Source organism: Lampetra fluviatilis, chromosome 35 (assembly GCF_964198595.1).
Source record: "Lampetra fluviatilis chromosome 35, kcLamFluv1.1, whole genome shotgun sequence".
Classification (NCBI taxonomy): Eukaryota; Metazoa; Chordata; class Hyperoartia; order Petromyzontiformes; family Petromyzontidae; genus Lampetra; species Lampetra fluviatilis.
In genome coordinates, this window is record NC_136309.1 from 10,475,445 (window position 1) to 10,491,927 (window position 16,483).

The 16,483-nt window shown below is 43.7% G+C and overlaps 1 protein-coding gene across 1 annotated transcript in view; it reads left to right on the forward strand.

Annotated features, from left to right (window-relative positions):
* Positions 1 to 5,673: 5,673 nt before the first annotated feature.
* LOC144944673 (BAI1-associated protein 3-like) overlaps positions 5,674 to 16,483 on the forward strand; it is a 46,677-nt gene continuing 35,867 nt past the window's right edge. Inside the window, exons 1-8 of the mRNA XM_078873032.1 lie at positions 5,674 to 5,823; positions 6,124 to 6,237; positions 7,940 to 7,999; positions 8,830 to 8,896; positions 10,405 to 10,621; positions 12,135 to 12,179; positions 13,441 to 13,518; positions 15,882 to 15,984. Coding sequence (XP_078729158.1) covers positions 5,758 to 5,823; positions 6,124 to 6,237; positions 7,940 to 7,999; positions 8,830 to 8,896; positions 10,405 to 10,621; positions 12,135 to 12,179; positions 13,441 to 13,518; positions 15,882 to 15,984 — 750 coding nt within the window. The 5' untranslated portion in view covers positions 5,674 to 5,757. The remainder of the gene's footprint in view (positions 5,824 to 6,123; positions 6,238 to 7,939; positions 8,000 to 8,829; positions 8,897 to 10,404; positions 10,622 to 12,134; positions 12,180 to 13,440; positions 13,519 to 15,881; positions 15,985 to 16,483) is intronic.

Sequence of the window (16,483 nt, forward strand, 5' to 3'; positions counted from 1 at the left end):
ACTATAGACAGACATATAAGCAGACAGATATCACCAAGATACATAGAGTAACATAGGCACAGAGAGGGAGATCGTTGTATGCTATTATTTAATTTATTATTTTATCTTTATACGTGACTTTACCGAAAGAACCAAAGAATAATTCCTGCAGTCACGAAAGCTCCAAAATTAAGCTGTGAAAAGAGCTTCATAGCTCATCGGATTCCTCCTCCAGTCTAAATAAAGACTGCTTCTGCCTTCGGCTGCGATATAAAGTACGAGCCTACACAGCCCGTCCAAGGCAGGGGTTATTGCAGTTAATCAGAAATATTCAATCGAAAATAATGTTCGCTCGCGATTATTAATAAGGGGAGGGGGGTGTGACGTCACCCGCTCCTGATTATTAATGAGGGGGAGGTGCTCCATGTGGAGTGACGTCACCCGCTCGTGATTAATAATGAGGGGTGTGTGCACCATGTGGCGTGACGTCACTCCTGATTATTCATGAGGGGGGTGCTCCATGTGGAGTGACGTCACCCGCTCATGATTATTAATGAGGGGGATCTCCATGTGGAGTGACGTCACTCGCTAATGATTATTATGAATGATAGCGTCACGGAGTTTTCACACAAGCACCCGATGCTCCGTTTTGAATTGTATTATGTTTTGAATTAGATAATTTTATTTCCTCATCAAAAGCTTCAATCATTTTACATCTGGAAGACTTCATTGAAAATTACATTTCGTGTGAATTTTCTCTCGTCGTTTAGTCAATGGCCTTGCTGGGGGTTCGCTTCGATGCGGACTTACACCTGTTTGGGATTGTGGGATCGAGATAAGGGGCCGTTCATAAATGACGTAACGCGATTTTGGACGATTTTTGACCCCCCCCCCTCGTCACACGGCGTCACAAAAAGTCAGACCCCCCTCAAATATGACGTCACAAAGCTCTGCCCCCCCCAATAAAACATGCTTCAAATCGCTTTAAATTATTGCCATTGTAGTGCGTATTTAACGTGGCGCTGCACTCTGATGTTGTAGGAGAAAACATTTATTAAAACGTATATTTAATTAAGTAGAACGTGTCTATTTTTATTTAAAGTTGCGTATTTTGATGTGACGTCACATTTCTCACCCCCCCCCCCTCGTCACACAACGTCACAAATGTCTGACGCCCCCCCCCCCCTAGGCGCGTGACGTCATCTAAGGCGACACAGCTGGCCGTGCGAGAAGACCGCCGTCTGCAGATCGATTCCAACTTGATCGAACGTCTGTCCCTGCGCCTCCGTCGTTCATGCAGGGGGCGCGTCTGTTTGCAGCGCCCCCTGCAGGAAAACAACGGAAAGTGCAGCGTTCACCACAGATAGATAAAGTTGTACGCTTATATAAGAAAATATTCACTACCATACCGTGTCAACCCATACGGTTTAACCCAGTATTCTTGTACAAGTTCATACGGCGTACAGCCGTTTCAATGCGGGCAAAAAAAAATGGTGAGTCTATTTGTGTTTCTCGCTTGTGGTGGGACTTTTTAGGATTTGCGTTGAGATTTATAAGGCTCACGGGGTGACCAATAAGGTCTGAATTGGTCTGTAATGAGGTAGGCCCTGGTAAGGGGTTCAAAGCATAGGATATACTCCGTCTAGATTTGTTGCTATATTTCATTTATATACGTTCAACAACTCCGACTAGCTGTGTTGCTATTTGGTATTACAGTATATATGTGCAGGTTCAAAAACGAACTCGATGTGTTGCTACGATTGATTAAACACGTTTAAAAATCGACAACATTTAATACACTTATGTATTTTTTCTTCACTTTTGGACAGAATTAAATCACTTAATGGCCTTAGTAATCGACATTAAATAATAGTCAAGAATACTAAATATATAGCGCACACTGGGGGCTACTTCTCTTTATATTTTGAGGCACAACGGCCCCAGCAAATGGTCAACCCAACCTTTCCCCATCATATCATCTGGATTGAGGGGTTTCCCTTTTCCCCATCACCTCAGAAATGCTCAAGAACGTTTTTTTTACCCTTAAGCACGGTGATAGATGTGGCACTGCAAGTATTTTTTTGTTATGGAACTAAAAGACGAATTCGTGATCATAAGATGTCGAGGCAGGTTCCATCTCCTCAGCCACCCATGACCACCACTTATTCTTGCAGTGACGCACAGGTCTCCGAACCTCTGAACAAAGGCTGCGGTTAAGCCTCATTTTTAGACGTGAGATGCTGTGGGAAAGGGAATTTCGCTTTCTCTCAGCTGTCCGGAACGCCTCCTCCATGGTTCCCGGAGGGGGGACAATGCCAGCCCCAGCTGCAAAAGATGAGATTTTTCGCTTGCAACTTTCATCAGCAAACTGTTGACCAGGTTATTGTGGGTATTCTTGATTGGATCTGCTCTACATCCATGATGTGTGTTGTTGCACAAATGTCAAAAGAGCATTGGTGATTACAAGCCCACGGGGCTTCACAGAAGTCAAGCACCGTTATTGAGCAGATCTGGTCCATGCCTTCCAATCGCTCCAGCCCAGGTGCCTCCGTTATGACCAACTTTGGCATTAACGTCATCCGACAGGATGACTGTATCCCGAGGGGCCACTTTAGTCAGCACCCGGGACATGAGGTCATAGAAGACATCTGACTCATCAGCCTTGCCTGCATCCCACCACTGATGTTCATCTTCAGTGGGGATGGAAGCCACTACCACCAACAATCCTTGCCTCAGTTTTATGGGGAGGTGAGCCCACAGTAGCCTGGGATGCACAGCTTCCCACACCTCACCACCATGCTCCCACGCCCCCTTCATTATGTTGTTCAGAAGAAGAGTTACTCCTTGTTGTTTGACAGTTTCTTGCCGAGCGGAGGACTGTCCACCCCTCGTAGTGACTGGAGTCAGAACCAGACCACCGGACCTCCTGTATTCCACGGAGGACTCGGCGGTCTTGGTCAAGCTCCCGATAGGAATGGCAGCCTCTCCTCCACGGTGATAATTCAAACGTTCTATGAAGCCAATCTCCTGGCTCGACCAGATGGAGTTTGGCCAGGACATGTCGTAGGGGCCTGTCCCCCCGGGGTCTCTGGCATAGGCTTATTTATTTTGTTCGTTAAAATTTATTTTTTTGGGATAATGTAAGTGATGGTGGAGGGGTTTCCAGCCCCTCAAACCCATTCAGAGTCCCTGTTGGCCACTGTGATGGCTGCGAACAACAGATAATTAATGTCAGCCTTCCTCCCCAATGCCATAGCTCATAGCACACTACGAGTTACCAGCTGTTGTGGTTGTTTTGCCTGTACGGTCAAACAACTCTCATGATTGGCCATAAACCACCACTTGTTGACAAAGGGCTCAAGCTTATTATTTAATTATAATCATAACTTACTTTGCCCCACTCTCTTGAAACTTTTTTTTTTACACGGTCCGACTTTAGCAGGTTTGGTAGAGCTGCATGATCTCTGCTGAAAAGACACTGCATGTCGAAACCAGTCCATAGTTTGTTTGTGTTGAGCCAATACTGCTGCAATAAAGCATTGCTAGAAAGGCCGTGTGGCTGATAGGATATGTCAAAAATACTTGTTTTTTATGTGGAGGGACAGACGTAAAAAGGAGACCTAACGTCTGATTATTGTACGTCGTAGAACGGGGCACTGCATGTTCGTTATCTGTGGCGTAATAGATTAAACAAATTAATAACATGAAATGTTCACACTGCTATTTTAGGCAAAGAGATCGTGTTTTCTTTGTAATTAATTGTGCCCATGATGTGAGTACTACTGAAATATAATTAATACTGGAAATGTAAGCTTCATCACCACTTGGTGTAACATGTGTAGGGTCAGTGTAGTGAGACTGGTGTACTGTGAACTGGCGCTGAAAACCCACGTCAAATACTTTTGAAGGAAATGGAATGTAGGTTTGTTGAAGAGTCAAATATTGCATGTGCATTTATTTATGCTGTGGTGGAAGTTCTGCATCTGACCACTTCCTCTTGATAAAATTTTAAAATATTATCAGCACTACTGTAAGTAAGTTGTAAAAACAATATTACTTACTGCACAGTATTTACTTTTTTCTTCTGGACATTGAAGTGTCGTCTTGTTATTGTTAAACGTTAAGATTTAACCTTTAGAAATGTATATACAGCAACAGATATTTTTTTGTACAAGTTATGTAAAAAAAACATGGTAAACTAGTTATTATGATTCTATACGTGTTTTTTCATTCTGTTAGCGCTCGAAAATGTGTGTTCTTACAAGTAGGCACGTGGAGGGTGAGGGGTTGAGTGGGAAGCAATGTAGACTGATCTAATTAGTGCTAAAAAAAAATTGTATTTATAAAATAAGAATGCATTTTAATTGACAGCCATTAAAAAAACAAATGCTGTAATGACAACTGATGATGATTATGATTAATTCATGCCCACCTCGGATCTTATGTCTGCAACTACTACAATAAATAAAGACAATTGTTATTCTCACAATTTGACTATATGTATATTTCACAATTTGCAGTGTTTTTACAAGTTAAAAAAACTGAATAAGATTTTACTGAATCATCATCAACATCATCCATTATCTATCCACACTGGTTAATGCCTCCCCATGTCGTCCTCATCCATCAATATCTTGTGGTCCCACAATCCCTCTGGCTCCTGCACACAAACTGACCTCATAGCACCATCGCTGCCATTAGAATCATCTTATGTGTGTGTGTGTTCCCTCGTTTCGACATCCAGTGATGTGTCCTGTCCGAGCCAACTTTTCTGTACTGGTTAACAAGATAATCAAAGATTTATGTTCTCTTATCCCTGTGTTTCTCTTGATGTCTCTCATTGTCATTATTAGCATTTCTTCGTGTGCAGTTTTCAGCATTATTTTCCACATTCTTTGTCAAGAGTTCACGATTCCCAATTAATGTCATGGCAGGTAATGTGAGGTGCATGAAAACTTTCCTCTCCATATTGGAATGTTGCTTCTCATAATCAAATGTAATCTTCCAAAGGTACTCCATCGTGTGCTTACTTGCCTCGTTATTTCATCACATTGATGTCGGTCCACGTTCATTCATTGCTCAAAATACAGATATCCCGTTGTGTTTGCCAGTTGTATCCCTCCCAATTGTCCATATCTTGCTGAACCAATCACAATGTGCAATCATTATTGTGCAATTCCGTTAGTCAACTGTGATTCCTCTGGCAGGTCATGTCCTTTCCTCTCACACTGGCACTGTCAAACAGAGCTTTCGTGAAATGTGCTCCAACATTATTGAACCAACTCCCATTCACAACTTTGGCCACATAAATGTACGTCTCGCTTTAAGTCGAGTTTCAAAATGTGTGTTTTTTTTTCTTATAAATGTTCAATCTGAACGTGGTTTTATGAAGTGTGTGGATCATTGGCTGACTGCAGTATCTGAGAGAACTTCCACATCTTTACTAGCAGCTGTGTACCAAGTGAATTGCATATAAAGTTTTTTTTAAATAATCTACGATGCCTGCAGGACCGAGTTTTTATTTTGACTAAAACAAAACTGATAGTAAATATATGCTTTTTTATTCTCACAGGAATGTGTTTCATTGTAGAAATGCAAATGCGTCTGGCTAAGTTGTACACTTGAGTTTGGCCAAAAGTCACCCACCTCCCCTTTGCCCAAGCAGTATGTGCTTCACACACGCAGCGAAGGAAGTACTGTACGTAGATTTGCTAATTCCAAGGCTGTGCAAGAGTTATTAAAAAGGGAACTGGGTTGAGGCGCCAGTGTTATTTTGCGATGGAGCCACCGAAGACGGAGTCGTCAAGCTCCTTCAAAGCTGACATGGAGGCTTTGAACTCGGAGGTAAGCGTCTTCAACGTTTGTGAAATGTAGTAAAAATAGGTCACTTGTAATCAGCACTTTTGTTGTCACTGCAGGATGGAAAAAGGCAATCGTTTTGACATCGTGTCTGTACATATTGGTCGTGGCAAATTACCCGTCTGTGCCGTTAACGTGGCCATATAGGTTGTGCATGTCTGTGACTGTCAGCCCAAACAGTTCAAGTTTGTTTTTTTAAATTGACCAAATTAATTAAGTGTCTGAATCGGGAACGTGACAACCAGGGTCTCGCTGTATTTCACTTTCATGCCGTGTGGAATGCAGGTGGACACGCTGTATGAAGACACCGTCTACATGGTTCAGCACTGGATAGGCGAGCGTGAGAACGAAGATGAGAATAACATCTCAAGGAACCAGCTTCTGATCTATGTGCAGCAGGTAACAGCATCCACCACGAACACGGTGACGGTGAGCTGCCCAATGCTGGTTGTTGTGTGATCGATGCAGAGTTAATCATTAAATTGATCTTAACGGTTAAGGCTTGAAATGGCTTGCTACTTACTTAGCTCCGTGTTCACTGCACCACAGGTTGTGATGTTCGTTTGCCCCAGGCTAGCACTCGAACACTCATCTCTTCTGAGTTCAATAGAATTTCAAGGACACGTGTCATTCGGTTTATTTCATGAACATACGTCTCAGTGTGTATGGGCTTAAACGACATGACTCACTCCCCCCAAGGCAATCAATAGGATGCATTTAGCAGTTCATTCGGTATTTGTTTGGTAACTCTGACCTCTTGTTTGATAAATTACTGATAATAGGAGTGCTGACCCATGCGTAGTGGGAGGAACTGTAGATCGGCCTGACTCCACGGATATTAGGAGTCGCAGATGTGAGTTTTTGTTTACTATCATGGGCCAGCATAAGCCACGTACTAAACCTGATTGGCTGGCCCTCATTGTGTTAAGGTTTGATTGACTGGGCCATCATACCTTATTGAATGGCCACCGCATTTTGATAGACTTTTCTCCTATAACGCGTGTTGTTGTTTTCATAACGCGAATTGTATTTAACGCAATGAATGTATGAAGGAACACATTTTTTTTATAACGCAGACACGAATTGGATATAACGCGATTGAGAGACCGGAGCGACGTCGTCGGAATAAGCGGTCGTACGGCTGCCTCGGCATAGCATCATCACACAACAAGGCAGTGGGATGCTGCTGAATTCTTCTAGATGCTACCCAGACGCCTCAGTCTTTGTTCAGCCTGCATACGCATCTCACGTGTTATCGCCAACTGTGCTTTACCTTATAGTATATGTCATTTATTATAACGCGATTCTCAAATAACGCCGTGTTCTTCTGGAACGCAACTACCGCTTTATAGGAGAACAGACCGTACATGTAATCTGTTAAAATTAGGTTTAATGGATGATTAAAGCTAGGCTTTTACACTCCTTATCAATCCACTGCTGGATGAAGGTTTCTTTCCTGCACCGAGGTCATCGTGGCAGTTGCTTGATCACACTTTACCGGTCAGTGCAAGTTGGTGAACTGGTGAGATTCGTGAGTTGTCACTGACGTTCACCATGATGGGGATTCAAACTTCGACAGCGCGATGTTTTGAGCACGGTGCTAACCGTTTGCACCATTGTTTTTTTTATATCATGGGACCTTTTTTTGCCAAAATCAAAGTATGAAAAATATGAATAGGTTTTACCTTTTCTGGCAATAAAACAGGATTTATTATTATTTCTATTTTTTTTATCTACGTGACTTTACCGACAAAACCTAAGAGTATGAATCCTTGTAGTCACGAAAGCTTCAAATCTAGAATCAAACAGGAAGTGTTAAGATGTTCAAACACCAAATAGAAACCTTTTGCAAGGAATCAAGTTCGCATTAACCACACGTACCTGTGGTGAACAGGCAAACCAAACATGCTCTGATATAATCTATGCATCGTCTTTGAAACTGATTGGCCTTCACCAGAGACAGCCTTCTTCATGACCGAGTCTCACCAGTGTTAACACGTTTGAAAGCCTCCGTGTTAAGTTGTTTATTTGTGTGTTTGCAATCCGTTTGCCCTATTTCTTGCCGACAAGTTCGATAATTACGACCGTGGCTGTTTTGCAGGTCTTCAATAAAAGTGTGGACGAGCACCTCGCAGCTGTGAACAAAGTCAAGAATCGTGCGGTGATTAAGACAATCCAAACACATTTCGATTTAAAGCTTTCGTGACTGCAGGAATTCATCTTCTTGGTTCTTTCGGTAAAGTCACGTAAAAGGGAAATAATAAAATAATAAAAATAAAACATAAAAAATATGCTAAATTCCTCTTGATATGCAAATTATTTTGTCAAGGCGCTCTCCTTCCCTCTACAACCTAGCTTAAATATACGCTCCAAGCTTGGTGGTGTTTCATTCTTCACCTGAGGACGGCTGCTTGCGTTGTAGCCGAAACGTCGTGAGAATATGTTATTATGTTTAATTTTTATTATTTTATTATTTCCCTTCTACGTGACTTTACCGAAAGAACCAAGAAGATGAATCCAAACACAGTCAACTCTTGTCTGGAGAAAGCCAAGGGGGGGGGGGGGGGGTTGGATGGAATGCACCTGGACACCTCTGCAACTTCTCACTCTGTAGAAAGCATAAAGTTTTCATCGGAATCCTCTTGTCTTTAGAATTGTATTCTAACCATAACACGTAAAAGGTAAAGGTGTATCCCGGACATTACGTGATCATGCCACTGCTGGCGCGAAGGGAATCCATTGGAGGGAGCTCTACAGATTCCCTCTCGGGGGTTATTTTTGGCCTACTCTTCCATGCCGGCCAGGCGTCTTGGAAGAGGTGCGAGTGCCCGCAATATTCCAACCACGGAGGAGGAAAATGTTCATCATTTTTTCAAACTGTACCATGCGTATTTTGCAAACCGACCGGCATGCACGTGTTTATTTGTGACTGTGCATACGTGCACACACGCGTGTGAGTAGTATATTCTGTTTGGTTTCTCTTTCCTGCAGCCTCCATCCTACACGCTGTTTGTGGAGGTGATCGAGGCCAGAAACCTTGCAGCAAAGGATGTCAATGGTGAGCCCGGCTTGGTGTGTCTTTTCAGTTTGTGGTTGTCTTTAAAAAAAGGTTTGAAAATTCACGGAAAAATAGCCATTGTCTCCTGTGCCACGGATTGATAGTTTCGTCCGAGTCGCCAATCATCAACAGGCATGATCTGTCTACTGCTGGATGAAGGTAGCCCCAAGATGTCAACATATAAACGACACAGTGCCCACTGTACATCACAGAAGCACAATGCTCTGTTTCCTGTGCCGTACGGGTACACATGATACCCATGAACATAAAGTTAATTCATAATGATCATCATCTATTCACTGCTGGTTGAAAGGGTCTCTCGTTCCAATGTATCCATTTCCTCTCTCATGGCCCTACAATGCAATAATAATAATTTAAATGTATATATTAAAATTAATCGTTTAAATTGCAGCAAAGAATGCCGATGAATTGATACATTTGTGTGTCAGTGATTCAGAGATAAGGGTTTCCAGGAGGCACCTTCTTTCTTAACACATTCACACTTCACAGGTTCGCCCTCGCACTCTCCCTAGTCGTCTAGCCGAGCCTAAACACAACCCTGACCGTGTAACACCGACGGCGCCGACCGAGATAGCCAACAACTATCCGGCCGCGCAATATCTAGCGAAGACGGCAGCGATGACGAAATGAGTCCACTTTCCAGAACCGGCAGCCTTGAGCTCCCACTCTCCGCTGCTTTTATGCTACCCGGCACGGCCTGGCTCCGCCCTGGCCGCGCCTCCCTTCTCGAACCCACTAGCGGGTTCCAGGGACTTCCAGACGGGGTCTCTGTGCCCCTTGCCCCAGTTCCTCCGCCCTGCCGACACACACCCGCGTCTACGCTCACCGGCGTGTGCACTGCTCGTCCACCGCAGTTGCCGCTGCTGGACAACAATCGGCGCTATTACACTACACATTTATAAAGAAATGTATATATTTAAATTTATACATTTTAATTATGATTTCATTGGAGGGCCACGAGAGGTGATGGATTTATACATTGTAATTGTTATGTTAATACATTTAAATGTCATGGTGCTCTTACACTGCATGATGCCCAATGCCACAACCGGGATAAAATTGCGGGGGGCAAAAAGTGGCCTTGTAGCCTGAAATTATTTCAAAATCACACGAGGTTTTAAGTGAGGAAATCTTGTATGCAGGGCATCAGTCACGTGCAGATCTTATCATACTTCACCATGCTGGTGAGCGCTGGGTGGTGAAAGGAGCACATTTTGTTTCACTTTTCACTGAGTATGTCACTGGTATAGTGACCCACCCTCTGCGGAGATGGAGCGAGGTAGAATCATGTCACGTAAAAGTACTCCACGGATCGTGACATTGCAGCATAATGAGAGGTGGCGACAGCGTGGGAAGACCCTCACCACAAAGTGGATCGCCAGTGGCTGTTGACGTTTAAGATAATGACGAAGTGTGTTTCATTTTAAACGGTCAAACGTGCCGATTCGCGTCGTCTCATGCAGTGTCCACTCGCCTCTTCCGTTCAGGTTTCAGTGACCCCTACTGCATCTTTGGAATGATCCAGGGGTCAGGAAACAGAGAGGTGACGCCGAACGCGTGGAATGCTGCCGACAAGAAGAAGAAGAGGCACAGCGACGCCAAACCGTTGGCAGAGGAGAACAAGTGCTCGTTCAGCAAGTCCGCGTGCATGACCAAGATCAAAACAAAGACGCTCAACCCCGTCTGGAACGAGAGCTTCAGCTTGTGAGGAAGTCTTCACTTCTTGTCCGACGCCACGTCTCTGAAACACTGGGATGACAAGGCCCTGGGCACACAGCACGCATCATAATCACTAGCAAGCCACGATCGATGGATGAAGGATTCCCTAAGCCAATGCTGTCCCTCACAGTCCCGTGATGCTACAGTCCACAAAGCACCTGCACACGATCTGATTTCATCGCTCCATCTCCTCTCGGGTGGTTTTTCGTCCAATGGCTGCCATTTCCGTGCCGCGGTGGCGAGATGTTATCTCTCTCGCCTGGTATGCAGGAGGTCGTGGGTCTTATCCCAACCCTGACCCCTTGTATATTTGGCGTTTGCACGTCTCTCTTCCCGTGGTCACATGCATTTACCTTCACATTTAGAAACACGTGTTTAGAGAATTTGGTTGCGATCAAAAAATAATTAACATGATACGCCAACGCGTTGAGCTGTCATTTGTGGTTAGGTCGCTTCTGCTAAAGAGCTAATAGCTCAGTGGGCTTTACCTTGTAAAATAAAATTAGTTAAACTTTTGAGTTTTATTTCTGTCATTCCTTCCAGCGACGACGCATCCTGCCCAAGCCCACTCGCTTTTCTCCACAGTCGCTATGGTATATCTTACCTGCGTATGTCCTCTAATCCACGTGTTAACTTTTCTCTATCTAAATGTAATTCCAGCAAGCATGCATCACTCCCTGCTACTCTGTGCATTTACAAACGACAAGCCTTGGTGTTGTGCACGTAAGGAAGCCCACAGCACAAATACCGGCCATTTTTGAATGAGCGTCAGAAATTCGACTCGCACATGAACGTGTGAAGAGACACACATCATGAGGCGAGGTGGGAAAGTGTGGGGTCACGTGATGTGGGTGAGTGCAGGAGCTCGTGACATATCGAAGGGAAGGTGGAGATGGGATGCAAGGGTAAGAAAGGGAGGATATGTATGTTGAACTTCTTTCGCACCGTACGTAGCCAACCGTGCTAATCGGAGGTGCGGGGGAAGGACAACAAACTAAACACAAAAAGCAGTTCTAAAGAAATGAACTTTCAATTGAAATAATTTTAAAGTGCGTAGCTCCAGTGGCTTCCTAATAACGGGTAGGAAGAGCGTTCCAGACGGCCGCAGAAGCACATCTGAAAGCGCGCGATGCGGTGACCGTCTTTGTTCGATGGTTATGTATGTTGAACTACTTTCACATCGTATGTAGCCAGCCGTGCTAATCGGAGGTGAGCATGGCTGGGTGATACATGTGTGCGTGTGTTTCTCTGCGAGTTCCCAAACGTGCACCTAGCCTGGTGCAGGTGCTATGGTGATGTCACTGTCATTTAATTAGAAACGCCGATTGTTGGGGTTATTTTTTCTATTTGTAAATTTCATGGAGATGTTAATTAATGCGACTCTTTGCATGCCCGGTGTCTTTTTAAGTGGAATTTATAACTTATACATGTTTGTAAAAAGAAAAAAATGGTGAATATTTAAGCAGTTTTTACAATTGTTTTTACATATTTTTTTCAGAGATGTGACGGACATAAAAAATGGAGTATTTCATCTGGACATTTGGTAAGATTGTTGTGATTATCAAATATGTTTACACCGCTTCTATGGATTAGTAATCATTAGCAATATAATTGTACAATTATACAAAGCAGTTTTTATGCGCTGTACAGATAAATCTGGGACAGATGCCCACATATCCATAACAACCAATCTCATCTTTTTATGTACAGACCAATTGCAAATCTGCGTCTGAGAGTAATCGCACGGGTCTGTTATTCAGCTGAGCTTGTTAGGATATTGTGATCTTACGAAGAGCAATGTGGAGGAGTGGTACTTGCTGTGGTTAGGGTACTGGGCTGTGCAACTGAGTGACCGAGTTCGATTCCCAGCCATGGCTAAATATCCTTGGCGAGTGACATCCATCAAACAACCCCCAATGACTCGACTAGGCATGGGGAGGCCTTTATCCATCAGCGGATTGACACGGCACTTAGCATATAGATTTATTGAAATGAAGCGAGCAGATATTCGCCGACGTTAATGGGAACCTTTAATCCATGAGACCTTTATTTTTGATACTGGCAAAAAAGGTCCCATAGATATAACTGCTCAACCCGATCGATAAATGATCTGATACTTGCATTGCCTTTGTACTGTTCGCTTTGGGGTCGTGCATAAATGACGTCACGCACCTGGGGGGGGGGGGGGTCAGACATTTGTGACGATGTGTGACGAGGGGGGGGGGGGGTTTGAGAAATGTGACGTCGCATCAAAATGCGCAACTTTAAATATAGACAGCACGTTCTACTTAATTAAATATACTTTTCAATAAATGTTTTCACCTACAACAGAGTGCAGCGCCACATTAAATACGCACTACAATGACAATAGTTTTTGAAGCATGTTTTATATTTTTTTGGGGGGGGGCAGAGCTTTGTGACGTCATATTTGAGGGGGGGTCTGACTTTTTGTGACGCCGTGTGACAATTGGGGGGGGGGAGTCCAAAATCGGCCAAAATCGCGTGACGTCATTTATGGACGCCCCTTTTGGTGCAGAGACGAGGCCTTAAAAAAGGCTGCTGTCTCTGGTGTCGGCCAATCAGTTTCAAAGACGATGCAGACATCATCATTATTATTATCGGAGCTTGTTTGCATATTTTGCAAAAGCACGTGTGGCTAATGCGGACTTGATGCCTTGCAAAATATATTTGGTGTTTGAACATTAAAACACACCTCCTGTTTTATTGCCAAAAAGGGAAAACATCTATTCTTATGTTTTGGGACATTTAATCGTCGGACGTGTTCCTGTGGTCCGGTGGAGCAGGGACTATGACGAGGACTTGACTGTTGTGGACGCCGTCAAGACACTGCACGAAGTGCACACGATCAAAGGCGTCCACAGGTCAGCTCCGCATCCACCTTATCCCAGTCTGGCTATCACGTGATTCGCAATTAATTAAGCTGTCACGTGATTGGCAAATGTGTTTAACGTATTACTGCTACAGCAGCATCACACCAAGGCCTCGGCAAGGTAAGGTAAAAGGTCAAAAGCAACGAGCCTACCTTTATCCGACCTTTTACCTTACCACAATACAATCACTCTACCCTTACCTTTTACCCTTTAGCAGGTAAGGTAAAAGGTCAGAAGCAACGAGCCTACCTTTACCCTACCTTTTACCCTTACCCCATACAAATGACCCGATTACAGGGTAATTACTGGGGCACTACACATGAACAAGGTAAATGCTAGGTAGAGCGCTTTATACATATAGAATAATCTCGATGATTCCAATTCTAAATGGAGGCCACGGACTGCGCCACGGAGCTTTTAGCGAGCGGTAAACAAGGCAGTAGGTAAACAAGGTAGTAGGTAAACAAGGTAGTAGGTAAACAAGGTAGTAGGCAAACAAGGTAGTAGGTAAATAAGGTAGTAGGTAAACAAGGTAGTAGGTAAGCAAGGTAGTAGGTAAACAAGGTAGTAGGTAAACAAGGTAGTAGGTAAACAAGGCAGTAGGTAAACAAGGTAGTAGGCAAACAAGGTAGTAGGTAAATAAGGTAGTAGGTAAACAAGGTAGTAGGTAAGCAAGGTAGTAGGTAAACAAGGTAGTAGGTAAACAAGGTAGTAGGTAAACAAGGTAGTAGGTAAACAAGGTAGTAGGTAAACAAGGTAGTAGGCAAACAAGGAGGTAGGTAAACAGGGTAGTAGGTAAACAAGGTAGTAGGCAAACAAGGTAGTAGGTAAGCAAGGTAGTAGGTAAACAAGGTAGTAGGTAAACAAGGTAGTAGGTAAACAAGGTAGTAGGTAAACAGGGTAGTAGGTAAACAAGGTAGTAGGTAAGCAAGGTAGTAGGTAAACAAGGTAGTAGGTAAGAAAGGTAGTAGGTAAACAAGGTAGTAGGCAAACAAGGTAGTAGGTAAACAAGGCAGTAGGTAAACAAGGTAGTAGGTAAACAAGGCAGTAGGTAAACAAGGTAGTAGGTAAACAAGGCAGTAGGTAAACAAGGTAGTAGGTAAACAAGGTAGTAGGTAAACAAGGCAGTAGGTAAACAAGGTAGTAGGTAAACAAGGTAGTAGGCAAACAAGGTAGTAGGTAAACAAGGCAGTAGGTAAACAAGGTAGTAGGTAAACAAGGCAGTAGGTAAACAAGGTAGTAGGTAAACAAGGCAGTAGGTAAACAAGGTAGTAGGCAAACAAGGCAGTAGGTAAACAAGGAGGTAGGTAAACAGGGTAGTAGGTAAACAAGGTAGTAGGTAAACAAGGAGGTAGGTAAACAGGGTAGTAGGTAAACTGGGTAGTAGGTAAACAAGGCAGTAGGTAAACAAGGTAGTAGGTAAACTGGGTAGTAGGTAAACAAGGTGTTTACCGGGTAATACTTCTCGCTACCTTTACCCTACCCTTTACCTTACCCCTTGGCATGTCGACACCTTTACCTTTTCCCTTTTACCCATTAAAAATGGTAAACTACCTTACCTTGCCGAGGTCTAATTATACCGGTGTGTTGGAGAGCGATCCACACACATTTAACAATTGTGTACGGGTGTTTTGCTGGTTGTTACAACCAACATTATCACGAAGTCGCCAGCATTGTGAAAACGTCCTGCAGTCCATTAGTTCGCCGTGTCGGGTGGAGGAGGGTTCATGACACAACATTTTACTTACCTGATATGACCCAAAAAAAAATCTGTTGTGAATCATACCATTAGTCACGAAAGCCTATGTGGTTAACACGTGGTCTATTTCTGCGACCTCACACCAGCACCGTAAACCTTGCACGATTGAAACTAGGCATGTAGGCAGTCCTTCAATTAAGCCAGACCAATCTCACTCGCTTAGACACTCACTCGTACAGTCTGGCGCGATGTGCTGAGATACATTTCTGGATACCAAAATGTTTAAAAAAATTTCATGTGGAGAGACGAACTAATATGAAAGAGATAAACACATGTGCTGATCCGTTTGCTGTTTACATTCTCCACAGTGATGCTTTTTATTGATTTGCACATAATATTATAGGAATATAGTGCACAATGATATCGCTTTATTATGATGGATAGACATACCTGGAACTTTATGGATACTCCCCATTCCAAGCCAGCCTCGATTCAATCCGGAAAATAACACTCGTTAATGTTAATGGCCAAACATATCCCAATGCGCATAGACACCTCGAGACTCGGTGCGGCTTTCCTGGACATGCAATAAGGATTGCAAATTATTATGATTATCATTATTTGACGACATATGCCACTGTGTACTATGTGTAAGGTATTTGAAGCAGGTGGTCAAGTCGGTGAAGAGCCACTCAGCCAAGGAGGAGGACGACGACGCGGCGGACGATTTCCTGGGCTGCGTTGACATCTCCCTGAAGGTCAATTCGGGGGCCCTCGCCTCCCAACTAACCCGGCGCACGCACGCACACGCGTGTCCGTCACCACGCGTGGCGAATCGCGATCAGAACCTTTGTTAAGGACTGGAGAAGTCTGATGAGCCAGGAAGCTCTTTTATCGCAGGTGTCCAGTAGGGAGGGGGTCAGCAGGTTTATGTCAACCAAAAAAAACAAGAAAGGATACAGGAGTGAGATAGAGACAGGTTAAGCAATTAAATCATCAATTCCCACACCTCCGATTAACACGGTTGACTACGCATGGTGCGAGAGAAGTTCAACATACATTTATGCAATATAGATTAAGCGTGCAAGTACAAATTGCACTTGTATATACATTTTTGCAGATTTGTAAGCTTGGGCAAGGCAGCAAAACAACAATAACAACAATGCGAGAGCATACCAAGACAATACAGATGACAGCGGGAGAGCACTGATGGGTTGCTTGAGGGCTTCAGTTTACAAAGGGATGCTTGATGTTTTG